Source organism: Phyllopteryx taeniolatus, chromosome 13 (assembly GCF_024500385.1).
Source record: "Phyllopteryx taeniolatus isolate TA_2022b chromosome 13, UOR_Ptae_1.2, whole genome shotgun sequence".
In the NCBI taxonomy this organism is placed as follows: domain Eukaryota; kingdom Metazoa; phylum Chordata; class Actinopteri; order Syngnathiformes; family Syngnathidae; genus Phyllopteryx; species Phyllopteryx taeniolatus.
This window is the reverse complement of record NC_084514.1, coordinates 15,151,969-15,165,582: the sequence shown is the minus strand read 5'-3', so window position 1 is coordinate 15,165,582 and position 13,614 is coordinate 15,151,969. Positions and strand designations below refer to the sequence as shown.

Genomic DNA, 13,614 nt, shown 5'->3' with positions numbered 1-13,614 from the left:
CAAGCCACTAAACCGGCGTTGGACAAACTTGACTGCTAAAGGGCCACATTTGTCTTGGACAGATGGGCCAAGTCAGTCGTCGTAAATTGGTATTCAATAGGCGGCACGGTTGTCGACTGGTTAGCACATCTGCCTCACAGTTCTGAGGACCGGGGTTCAAATCCCGGCCCCGTCTGTGTGGAGTTTGTGTATGTTCTCCCTGTGCCTGTGTGGGTTTTCTCCAGGTACTCCAGTTTCCTCCCGTGTCCCAAAAACATGCGTGCTAGGTTTATTGAAGACTCTAAAATTGCCCGTAGGTGTGAATGTGAGTGTGAATTGTTGTTTGTTTATATGTTCCCTGCGATTGGCTGGTGACCATTTCCGGGTGTACCCCGCCTCTCGCCCGAACTCTGACCCTATCCATCACCACTGCAAACAGGAAGGGGCTCAGGGCTGGACCCTGATGCAGTCCCACCTCCACCTTAAATTCGTCTGTCAGACCTACAGCACACCTCACCACTGTTCTGCTGCCCTCGTACATGTCCTGTATTATTCTAACATACTTCTCTGCCACTCCAGACTTCCGCATGCAGTACCACAGTTCCTCTCTGGGTACTCTGTCATAGTACTGTCATACTCTAGATCTACAAAGACACAATGTAGCTCCTTCTGACCTTCTCTGTACTTTTCCCTTAACATCCTCAAGGCAAATAATACATATGTGGTACTCTTTCTAGGCATGAAACCATACTGTTGCTCGCAAATACTCACTTCAATCCTGAGTCTAGCCTCCACTACTCTTTCCCATATCTTCATTGTGTGGCTCATCAACTTTATTCCTCTATAGTTTCCACAACTCTGCACATCACCCTTGTTCTTAAAAATGGGCACCAGCCTCTCCTCGATGCTTCCATACCTCCACAGGAATGTCATTCTAAATTCCCCCTTACTAATCATTGCCACTTCCTGGTCCATCACACTTGCCTCTTCTACTCTCCCTTCTCTCTCATTTTCCTCATTCATCAACTCCTCGAAGTATTCTTTCCATCTATCTAGCACACTAGTGGCACCAGTCAACATATTTCCATCTCTATCCTTAATCACAGTAACCTGCTGCTCATCCATCCCATCTCTATCTCTCTGTCTGGCCAACCTGTACAGATCTTTTTCTCCTTCTTTATTGTCCGACCTGGTATACATGTCATCATATGCCTCTTGTTTGGCCTTTGCCACCTCTACGTTTGCCCTGTGTCGCATCTCAATGTATTCCTTTTGCCTCTCCTCGGTCCTCTCAGTGTCCCACTTCTTCTTAGCTAACCTTTTTCCTTGTATGATTTCCTGTACTGTGAGGTTCCACCACCGAGTCTCCTTCTCTCCTTTCCTGCCAGAAGATACACCAAGTACTCTCCTGCCTGCCTCTCTGATCACCTTGGATGTAGTGGTCCAGTCTTCTGGAAGCTCCTCCTGTCCACCGAGAGTCATTTTACACACCACCATCCTATGCTGTCTAGCCACACTCTCCCCTACCACTACCTTACAGTAGGTAACCTCCTTCAGATTACATCGTCTGCACAAAATGTAATCCACCTGCGTGCTTCTACCTCCTCTCTTGTAGGTCAACCTATGTTCCTACCTCTTCTGGAAAAAAAAAGTTTTCACTACAGCCATTTGCATCCTTTTTGCAAAGTCTACCACCATCTGTCCCTCCGAGTTCTTTTCCTGGATGCTGTACTTACCCATCACTTCTTCATAGCCCCTATTTCCTTCACCAACATGTCCATTATAATCTGCACCAATCACGACTCTCTCTCTGTCTGGGATGCTTAGAACTACTTCGTCTAGCTCCTTCCAGAATTTTTCTTGCACCTCTAGGTCCTACCTGTGGGGCATAGACACTAATCACATTATACATAACACCCTCAATTTCAAGTTTCAGCCTCATCACTCGATCTGATACTCTTTTCATCTCCAAGACATTCTTAGCTAACTCCATCCATCCATCCATTTTCTGAGCCGCTTCTCCTCACTAGGGTCGCGGGCGTGCTCGAGCCTATCCCGGCTATCATCGGGCAGGAGGCGGGGTACACCCTGAACTGGTTGCCAGCCAATCGCAGGGCACATACAAACAAACAACCATTCACACCTACAAGCAATTTAGAGTTGTCAATGAACCTACCATGCATGTTTTTGGATGTGGGAGGAAACCGGAGTGCCCGAAGAAAACCCACGCAGGCACGGGGAGAACATGCAAACTCCACACAGGCGGGGCCGGGGATTGAACCCCGGTCCTCAGAACTGTGAGGCAGACGCTCTAACCAGTTGCCCACCGTGCCGCTCTTAGCTAACTCTACTTTTAAAATAACCCCGACTTCATTTCTCTTCCCATCTACACCATGGTAAAATAATTCAAACAGTGCCCCTAAACTTCTAGCCTTAATGCCTTGCCACCTGGTCTCCTGGACACAATAAATCAACCTTTCTCCTAATCATCATGTCAACCAACTCCCGAGATTTTCCTGTCATCGACCCAACATTCAAAGTCCCCACATTCAATTCTAGGCTCTGTGCTTTCCTCTTCTCTTCCTGCCGAAGAACCCGCTTTCCACCTCTTCGTCTTCGACCCACAGAAGCTGAATTTCCACCGGCGGCCTGCAGGTTGACGGCGCCGGTGGCGGACATTGTTAACCCAGGCCACGACCGATCCGGTATGGAATTATTTGGATGAACGCTCATATTTGTTTGGCAAAGTTTTAAGCCGGATGCCCTTCCCGACGCAACCCTCTACATTTATCCGTGCTTGGGACCGGCCTACAGTTTGCACTGGCTTGTGCCCCCCATAGGGCTGTATTACTACTACTACTACTACTACTACTACTACTACTACTACTACTAATTATTATTTATTGTAACTTGTAATCAATTAAGTTCAGGTTGTGAAATATATGATTACTGTATTTTTTATTTATTTTATTAGTACTGTGTTATAGATATTTTATTTTTTATATTTTTGTATTTTTTTTACAATACCTATAATCGTTGTATTCACTTGCTTATATTTGAATAAAAACGTTTTTATTTTGTTTTATAAATATTTGTATAGTTCACTATAATTACTGGTTTTGAACGTCACATGATGAATCTGATAAAGTCCATTACGGTATTCGAAAAGCCTGTTGCAGCCATGAATGACAGTATGTATGCTTTTATTTTGAAAGGAGCTGAAGTGGTTGTGCTGTTAGTTTGAAAGTAGCGGAAGTGGTGTACTGTTTACTCGCTCATTAATTGTAATAGTCGTCTGTAGCTTTGTGGCTAGCTTGTCAGTAGGTAGGTTGTTTTCCCTTGTAGCCGCCCGCCCGGGGTTCCCACTCGTCACTGCTGAACTCCGTCACTGCAAAATCGATCACCACAGCAGCTCACCTGACGGACAAGAAGTTCCAGGTTGGTTTTATTTGTATCGCAAGGCAACAACTTAGCAGTGGACATCTTAGCAAAACGTTACGTTTTGTGTGTCTCTGTCAGCCATGTTACTGTATATCAATCAATGATGCAGCTAGTAACCGTGTTTATTTTTAGCAGCTATTTTCTACGGTGCCGCGGAAGACAGTCACAAAATAGACTTTGTGTTTTTTTTCTTGCAATGTAATGTTTTTGACAATTCCGTATTTTTACGTAAATGCCACTAGCAGAAATTTGTTAGAGCTATATTCCGCCGTGTTTGGGTTGACTGTGCTAGTTAGCACTCTAGCTAATGTGAAGCTAAGAGGTAGTTAGCACGCTTTTGAGCATTTCATTAGCATGTAATTATCAATCACCATGTACAGACACTTGTCAGTTAGCTAACTACTCTTTCGTTTGTGACATAATATCACCCACGCGCTGCAACTTTAGACGTTTTACTAAAAACATGTTTCCTGCCTTTAGGGCTGATTAAACAGTCTGCATCTTTATCACTTCATGTTTATGCTTCTCGAAAACCTAACAACTGCATTGCGTGATGGCTGCATTTCTCCATTAATACTATCGAACCAGACAACTTTCCTTCATACCTGGTGTGTATGTAATATCAAACAGCATGTTACCTTGTCTTTTCAGGTGTCCAACCCCAGAAAATACAGTTTAGAGTTTGATTTGGTTATTTGTCACAATAGATCAAATAGTACTAATGTCAATATGATGCTAATTAATGTGCTTCTGCTTTTCAGATGGACCAGCAGGACCAGTCCTATATGTTTGCCAGTCTCACACGGCCGCATTCTGAACAGTTGCTGCAAGGCCTTCAGCTCTTGCGGCAGGATCACGAACTATGTGACATTGTGCTCCGGGTGGGGGATGCCAAGATCCATGCCCACAAAGTAGTGCTGGCCAGCATCAGTCCTTACTTCAAGGCCATGTTCACGGGTAACCTGTCAGAAAAAGAGACTGCTGAGGTTGAATTCCAGTGTATTGATGAGACTGCCTTGCAGGTAAGATGGAAACCGGTTAATATCAAATTGAGCAATTGACTTCAACCAATTTTATTTTTCTGATTCCCCTCCCCTTGTAGGCCATTGTTGAGTATGCTTACACTGGCACAGTGTTCATCTCCCAGGAAACTGTGGAATCCCTGCTACCGGCTGCCAACCTACTCCAGGTCAAGCTCGTACTAAAGGAGTGCTGCTCCTTCTTGGAGAGCCAGCTGGATGCTGGAAACTGTATCGGCATCTCCCGCTTTGCAGAGACGTATGGCTGTCATGATCTGTGCCTGGCTGCAACAAAGTTTATCTGTGAGAATTTTGAGGAAGTCTGTCAGACTGAGGAGTTTTTGGAACTAACAAGAGCAGAGTTGGATGACATTGTGTCCAATGACTGCCTTAAGGTGGTAACGGAGGAGACTGTATTTTACGCCCTGGAGTCGTGGATTAAATATGATGTAACGGAACGACAGCAGCATTTGGCTCAGCTGCTGCACTGCGTACGCCTTCCACTTCTCAGCGTCAAATTTCTTACTCGTTTATATGAAGCCAACCATCTTATACGAGATGACCACACATGCAAGCATTTGCTCAATGAGGCCCTCAAATATCATTTTATGCCTGAGCATAGACTCTCCTATCAGACTGTGTTGTCTGCAAGACCAAGGTGTGCCCCAAAGGTGCTACTGGCAGTAGGAGGCAAAGCTGGACTGTTTGCCACATTAGAAAGGTAATCACCTCATGGTAACAGCTAATTTTTTTTTACCTGTTTCATGCAAGCAGTATTGCTGACACGTGTAATCTGCTTTTCTCTTGCAGCATGGAAATGTATTTCCCTCAGACCGATTCATGGATAGGACTAGCCCCTCTCAGTGTACCCAGATATGAGTTTGGCGTGGCAGTGCTCGACCACAAGGTGTACGTGGTGGGAGGGATCGCCACACATATGAGACAGGGCATTAGTTATAGGAGGCACGAAAGCACAGTGGAGAGCTGGGACCCTGAAAGCAACACCTGGTCTTCAGTAGAACATATGGCTGAGTGCCGCAGCACACTTGGGGTGGTGGTCCTGGCTGGAGAGCTGTATGCACTGGGAGGATATGATGGCCAATATTACCTCCAGTCAGGGGAAAAGTATGTCCCCAAATTGAAGGAGTGGCAGCCTGTGGCACCAATGACCAAGTCACGCAGCTGTTTTGCAACAGCGGTGCTGGATGGTATGGTGTATGCCATTGGAGGATATGGACCAGCTCATATGAACAGGTACTATTCATTGTGTTTTGAAAGTATGGGGGGACCACGGTAAATGAGCGGTTAGCATAGCTGCGTCACAGTTCTGAGGTTGGTGGTTTGAATCCAGCCTCTCTACACATTTGCCATATACTTTTTTTTTTTTTTTTTTTTTTTTGCAGGTACTCCAACTTCCTCCCATATTTAAAAAAACATGCATGTCAGGTTCATTTGAAGACTAAAATATCCTTAGTGTGTGAATGGTTGTGTGAAGAGGCTAGCAATCAGTCCTGGATGTAACTCACCTCTTGCCCAAAGTCAGATGGGAGATGCCCCAGCTAATCTGCAATCCTAATGATGATAAGTTCTATAAAAAACGGATATATTGGAAGTATGACTGGGTTTATTTTAGAGACACCCAAACTGTTAACATGTATACAAAATACTCACAAAAAAAAAAATCAAAACGTTATTTGACTTTTAGATGAAATTTCTGTATGAACCTACTATAAATTGGTTTTATAAGCTATAGTTCATTACCTTTTTCACAGCCGATTGGCCAAATACATTAGAGGTGTTTGAGGCATGAATTAGTAGGATCTGAGACCATAGATCTCTGCCAAGGCTTGAAGATTTGTCTTCCACAATCTAGGTTCTTATTAGCTAAAGGACGTAAAGTGCAATCAGATCAAATGAGATTTGACTACATTATTATGATTTCCGCAAATCGTGGCCTCTGCTTTAAAAAGACTGTGCCCCAATTTATTGTGGGTGCACCACTTGGCCACTTGAATAAATGAAATAAACGTCACAGCTCAAATGGTCTCCACTAGGTTTGGCATTTGCTTCTCAGAAAGATGTATTAATTTTATAATTTTCCTCTACATTTACATTTTTGATGCTCACCAAAATTTCAGGGGAAAATATTTGGCCGAATACATATACATCATAAGAAATTGGGGTTGCTGTATTGATAACAGGAAGTTGCACACAAACAAGCTGTCTTGCTCTGAATAGTTTGGTAGTTATTTGGCAATGAAAGAGCAGGATGTCAAGGGTTGCTGAGAAAATGGCAATGGGCTTGTTTATGAGTGAAGTCAAAAGTGAAGTGGAGGCTGACGTTGCATTGAGTGCCGTTGCTGTGGCTCTCTGGTGAGTACTGTCTGTGTTGCACGTTTCCTTGACTCCCGAAAGCCTTCAGGGGTGTGTTTGGACAGAGACACACTGGGGACTGATGCCCACCCCCTCCTTGTGCACTTTTGTGCTTTTGTGCATTTGCCTCATGCAAAACAATCCCAGAATGCCAATGTCGCAGTAATTCCCTGATGGTTTGATTCAATCCATTTGTACCAATACAAAATGTATGTTGTATGGGCAAGCTGATATTATGTTTGTTTAATTTGACTGCGGACTTTGTCGGTACTGGTTAAATACAAAAGGGCGGACAGAAATGCCAGCTCGTGGTAGATTCCTCCTCCTTAGCTAAACAGATGTTAACTATGGTGCATCTTCTTCACACAGTGTGGAGCGGTACGACCCTAGCAAAGATGCCTGGGAAATGGTAGCCCCCATGGCAGACAAGAGGATCAATTTCGGCGTGGGCGTCATGCTTGGCTTCATATTTGTGGTGGGAGGACACAATGGAGTCTCTCACCTGTCCAGCATTGAGAGGTATGATCCACACCAAAACCAGTGGACTGCCTGTCGACCAATGAATGATCCACGCACCGGTGAGTGAATATCATGCAGCAGTTGAAAATTATATTTTTTATTTTTCCAAAGTTAAATAGAACTCTAATTTAGCTAGTTTTGGATGAATTTGAAGTGCACTCCAGAAAGCAATTCAGACAAACAAATGGAATGCGCATACACTAATTTATATATATAAATATGTATATGTATATTTATTTATATATATATATATATGTATATATGTATGTATGTATATATATATATATATATATGTATATATACATGTGTATGTATATATATATGTGTATGTATATATATATGTGTATGTATGTATGTATATATATATGTGTATGTATGTATGTATATATATATGTGTATGTATATATGTATATATATATGTGTATGTATATATATATATGTGTATGTATATATATATATATATATATATGTATGTATATATATATATATATATATATATATATATATATATATATGTATATATATATATATATATATACATTTTCTTTACCGCTTACATATTTTCTTTACCGCTTATCCCAGCTATCTTCGGGCGGAAGGCGGGGTACACCCTGAACTGGTCGCCAGCCAATCACAGGCCACATAGAAACAAACAACCATTCACAGTCACATTCACACCTACAGGCAATTTAGAGTCTTCAATTAACCTACCATGCATGCTTTTGGGATGTGGGAGGAAACCGGAGTGCCCAGAGAAAACCCACCCAGGCACGGAGAGAACATGCAAACTCCTCATAGGCGGGGCCGGGATTTGAACCCCGCTCCTCAGAACTGTGTCAGTGACATATGGTGATAAGCAGAATTAAATGATCTTCCATTAGATGGCAGAATGTAAAATATACCTTTACATCCCCCTGTTGGCATTCATACAACAGAATAAGTCATTTCTTCGTGTGAGTCTACCATCTTTGTTCAAATAAACAGGCTCAGATTTCACACAATGTAGGTCAATTGAGAAAAGATCATTATTTCAGTATTCATACTTTTTGGTCCACTTCCATGTGATGTGAAATTTTCTAATGTAAAATGTCTTGGTAAAGATTTCCTTGGTTGTTCACCCACTTTGGTGGGTGGGCAGGCACTCCTGATATCCAGCTATTCATATACAGGCAAATAAAATGACATTTTATTCCCTGATATGTCCGTTTTTAATTCTAGAAATACAATTTCAAACTGGGATATAGTAACATCACCAGCAACTTCAAAGCTGCAAGATGAGTTAGTTGTTAGCTTGCAGACTTCAAGGCATTAGCCAATGAAACTACTAAATTGTCCCTATTCTTTTCTACAATAAGATGATAACTAAATGTAGATTTTTGAGTAAAAAATGTTTTCAATTGTGTCTTGCAGGTGTGGGATCTGCCATAGTGGACAATTGCCTCTATGTCGTGGGAGGTCACTCAGGATCATCTTACCTGAACACTGTCCAACGCTATGATCCCATCTCAGACAGCTGGTTGGACTCCAGCGGCATGATTTATTGCCGCTGTAACTTTGGTCTGACTTCCCTTTGACCCATGGCCCAGCCAGCTAGCACCTAATGAGTCAACTTGAACAGAAAGATGTTTAGTTTTTCCTCCACCTGTTGAATCCTTTTCCGTCCCCACATCCTTTTCATCCTCCAGGTGCAAAGGGTTGCCAAACACCAGCATGAGTAGCAGTGGACAAGAAGCCTGCTGGTTGGTTGGATGGATGGATGGATGTAATAGGCTAGCTAGCTAGCTGGCAGGTCAGGGGGGTGCTGGGGGATGTGGCTCCAGAGAAGATGAAGAGCTTCCCTCTTGTGCCGACAAGGCAATGTCTGCTGTTACGGCTGTGAGGAGAATTCTGCTCTGTCTACTGGTCCAAAATGAAGACGAGGAGCCATTTCCCAGAGGATTATGGGAAGAAAATGTCAGATTTTATTTCAAAATTTAGTTAATTTTTCAGACATTTTTCCCTTCTTCGTTGTTTATCTGTTAAATCTTTTTTGTTTGTTTGTTTTTTTGCCCCCCCCCCCCGCAATTCCTCCAGCTACAACAAGGACCGTGTGTTCCAGTGCTGTTAGAACACAAGTTTGTGTAGTCGTATGAATGTTTGTTGGCCATGTAGGTGTGTGTCCATGTGTGTGTGTGTCCGTGTGTAAGGGGTATCTGCATGTCGGATAGGATTTTGTTTTAGTGTCTGCATGCAGAACAGATGCTCATGCTTGCTGACACGAGGTTCTGCATCACAATATGTGCTTCACAAAAATAGAATCTTTATTTTTTTCTCAACAAGGGCTGCGTTTCTCTCACTTGTAAATAGTCTAAATTAAATATATAGATATGAATATAATAGTGCATCGCCTGTAGACATTTTATCATACTGGGTCACTTGTGTGTATGCGTATGAAGAGGTGTCGCGTGTTGACTTCATTCCGTTCTCGCCCCTCTTGCATCTTTAAAGGCACGTTGTGCTGTTGTCTCTTCCTTTTGTTGAACCTGACCCTATGTGCACCCTTTGGTCTGTCTGCAATGCCAACTGGTGCTATATTTAGGATTGAACGCGGGTCTGTGTTGCCTCGCACAACTGGGTCAACCTCTGTCTGCTCCTTGAACGTCTTAAGTGTACATCTGTTAAAGCATATGCACCCACCCATACAAAAAGCACTGAAAAAGAAGCGCCTCTTCTCCAAGAACAGGCAGTGTGCTTCTTTCTTCTGAAGACACTGACGCAGACTCATCGTCCCAGCCGCAGGTTAAAAAGCATTCCCCATTCAAGCAAGCCTTTGGTCATGAATCCTACAAAGTGGCAAAGCGTCTTCCCTTCCCCAATGTACAGCCGTCATTCCTCATGTGCCACAAATTCAAAATGTTTCTTCTTCATTGTGGCATTACATCCTTTCATGCTGTCAAAACAGCTGTGTAAAGGTGTCTTCAGGCCCAGCAGAATCATGGAAATATTTATGTTTGAGTCTAGTCGCCATACTTTGTGCACTTTGTTTGCAAGCTCTGAGTTGCATTTACCAAACAAACCCTTTGATATTGCAAGATGTCCACATATGCATTTACATCATGCAATAAGACTTCTGTTAATGAGTTGTGCGTCTCTTTAAAAAGCCAAGGCAATCTTGTTATTGCTGTAACAGAGCATGTGTTGATGTAACACTTGTGGCCGCTAATGTCTGATCAAACACCACTTAATGATGTAAGCCTCCTTTTGATGTGCATTCTTGTTCATTCCAGTCATGTTTTCTTTTTATGTACAGGTACATTCAAACACTGTTGCAGGTATACAAGATTAGCCACTTTTTTTTTTGGGGTAGCCGCTACACTTAACGAGCAAGGATCTTCTGCATTACCCTTGATGTGCTAAATTAACCATTCTACTGAATTATTACAAGAGGCTTTAAATTAGGTTCACCTTGCAAATTGAGATGGGTTGTAACATTTTAAATATTTCTCTTCACACGTAATGACGTGACACTTTTTTCAAATGTATTTTAGAAAGATGTGAAATTGTGAATGAAGATTGTATTTATGATTTATATTTTTATTTCATGTCCTGTAACCTTGTCTGTTTAACAACACCCTTCCAGAATGGGCAGCACAAATCACGCAGGCGTAATTATCTGCTGCCGCCATTCATTCATTCATTTCTCGTACTGCTTATCCTCACTAGTGTCGTGGGTGTGCTGGAGCCAATACAATGGTTTTTTTGTTACTATTTTTAAGTGTACACAAACTGCTTTTGGAGGGAAGCTCACAGTAAATCTGCAAACGTGAATCTGCAAAAAGAAAAAGGATGTTAAACCTGAGTTTGTACACTTGTGGCCTAACTAATGTCATTGCCACCACTCTCACCAAAGTGCTTGTTCAAAGAAATCCAGTAGACGACAACTCGTACGTTTGTGTTGGAAAGAAAAACCTTTTGAAACTGATGTCAATGTTAGCCAAATGACCACTCTGCTTCTTTTTTCATGTCCCATTGTGCGGCTGGAGGGGATGATGATGTTGAACTATCCTGTGGATTAATACTGGAAATACAAGCTAACCCTAGCAACAGTAGCCTTCCACTTTTGATCGAAATCCATTTTACATACATTGTAGTCAGTCTGTGAGGTGCAGTTGTACCCAGTTTTAAAATAAATGCCTGCCTTAAAAGGTACAGTCTGCTTTTCTTATACATGTCAATACAATGCAAAGTGTCAAATACTATGCAGCACATTTTTTAAAATTAACTTCACATTTGTCAAACAAACTCAAATACTTGAAAAGGGCCACAGAAGTCTGTTCTAACATTGCACATTTGTACAAGAACAATTTGCTTAAAAAAGAAAAAAGTGGGTCATTGTAAGAAATGCTTGACAAAACATTTTCTAAAATATCAAAACTAAATTAGAAGTTAATCTTTATAAAAATTTGCTGTTGTGCATCCATAAATCTAAAATCTGTATTTACTAAAAATACTAAAAAAGCAGTAGCTTTCCATTTAATAGCATCTTAAAGATATTGTCCGAATGTAATTGGTTGGAAGCTGTTTATAATGCACATTTAGTAGTACTGTCATTTGTTCATATTACAGTATATTACTAACCCTAACTATGATTGACCATGACAAGTAATAATTTTGTTTTGGTCCTGTTAGGTCAAGCAGAATGGAGGATCTGTATCCCTTTTATGCCGGAACAGTTTTACTGTCACAGTGGAGTTTTTAAGCTGCCGCTGTGGTTTCTTCGTATTATAATAGATATTTATTGAGAATCAGAGTCGATCAGTCGAACAGAACAACGTTTCTAGAGGGGAGCGAGAACAGAAGACAAAAGACAAAGCACTAACTGTAAACAAGATGAGAAAGGTAAATCATTACATATATCTAATGTTTCATTGTTCTAGAGTGTTGTATGGGGCAGTAGAGCTACACCCTGTGAAGGAAGGACAGGACAAGTACTGGAGAAGAAGCATGCAGGACAAGGGTCGTGAACCCAGCTGTACAACTGAAGTGTGGTGGGAGTGACTATGTAAATTATAAAAGTATATAGGCCGAGAGTGTGGGTGAGGGGATACCCAAGCAATTAGCATATTCATTAGTTATTTGTCGCAATAAGCAAGTGGCCCCACAACCAGCGAAAACGTCCCATGGGTGTGGATAAGTATGCTTGTTTTATTGGCACCATATGCATGTATATAAGCATTTCTTTTAATGATACAAGTTACAGCTCACAGACCCCAGTTTGAGAACGACTGGTATACTGTACATTATTTAAAATGCAACAATTGTAATGGCAGCTATTTTATGGCTGACGATGATTCAAAACTGTATAAAACAAATAAGAGTTACTTGTAACTGAGACAGGCAAACTGGGAAACACACACACGGTGTGCACTGTATGTTACAAATGAAGGGATAAAATGGGGTAGAAGCGTGGTACCTGTGCTGACAAGAGAGCCACATGATAAGCTCTTCTGATTTCCACCACTGGGTGTTGTGAATGACAAAGGATGGGGAATGAGTCCCTGGCACAGGACCCTCTAAACCACAGGTGTCAAACTGGTGGCCCGGGGGCCAGATTCGGCCCGCCACATCATTTTTTGTGGCCCAAATCATGTGCATCCACTTTGTGTTTCTTGCTAAAATACCAAAATTGCAAATTGTCTTCACCTTTAAAAATATTGAGATATTGCAAGCATTTTGTTTGTTACCGATCCGCTTTTTAAAATAAATTTAATAATACTGTAGTCGAACAAACAGTTTTTAGTAGCTTCTGATTTTAAAAGTAGTTATCCATCAATTTGTGTATAATAATAATAATATGAGGCAATCATACATTCAAATGGGTTCACAGCCATAACGGCCCTCCAAGAGAAACCATAACTACGATGTGGCCCGCGACAAAAATGAGTTTGATACCCCTGCTCTAAGCGAACTCCCTAAGTCTATCACACTGTTACAAGTGGATTTGTTAGTGGGATCACAATATCATGAATTGTCAATAAACAACAGTGCTACATTCTGTGTAGAGTAACAGTTTGGGCCAGAAGAATTTGTCCACAGCTGAGTGAATGGGGTCACTTTAAGGAATCTCACAGGGCTGTGTGGGGATTCCATTGTTGACATAGTTATTAAGGTAAAGAATTCACATATACCTGTACATGATATGAATGATAAGATACTCCTGGAGGTGCACATCCGCATACTTTGCTAATGTTGTAACCTGACATGTATTGTAGCCCTGAGAAATGTGTGATTTTTCTTATGCAAA

General features: G+C 41.7%; 1 protein-coding gene across 1 annotated transcript; it reads left to right on the top strand.

Moving 5' to 3' along the window:
• The first annotated feature begins 3,124 nt into the window (after positions 1-3,124).
• On the top strand, positions 3,125-11,519 carry LOC133487509 (kelch-like protein 28). The gene is made up of 6 exons (XM_061794188.1): positions 3,125-3,417; positions 4,182-4,442; positions 4,523-5,160; positions 5,250-5,693; positions 7,182-7,390; positions 8,742-11,519. Exons 2-6 carry the CDS (start codon positions 4,182-4,184, stop codon positions 8,903-8,905), a joined length of 1,716 nt encoding a protein of 571 aa, XP_061650172.1. The 5' UTR covers positions 3,125-3,417; the 3' UTR covers positions 8,906-11,519.
• The last annotated feature ends 2,095 nt before the right edge of the window (positions 11,520-13,614 follow it).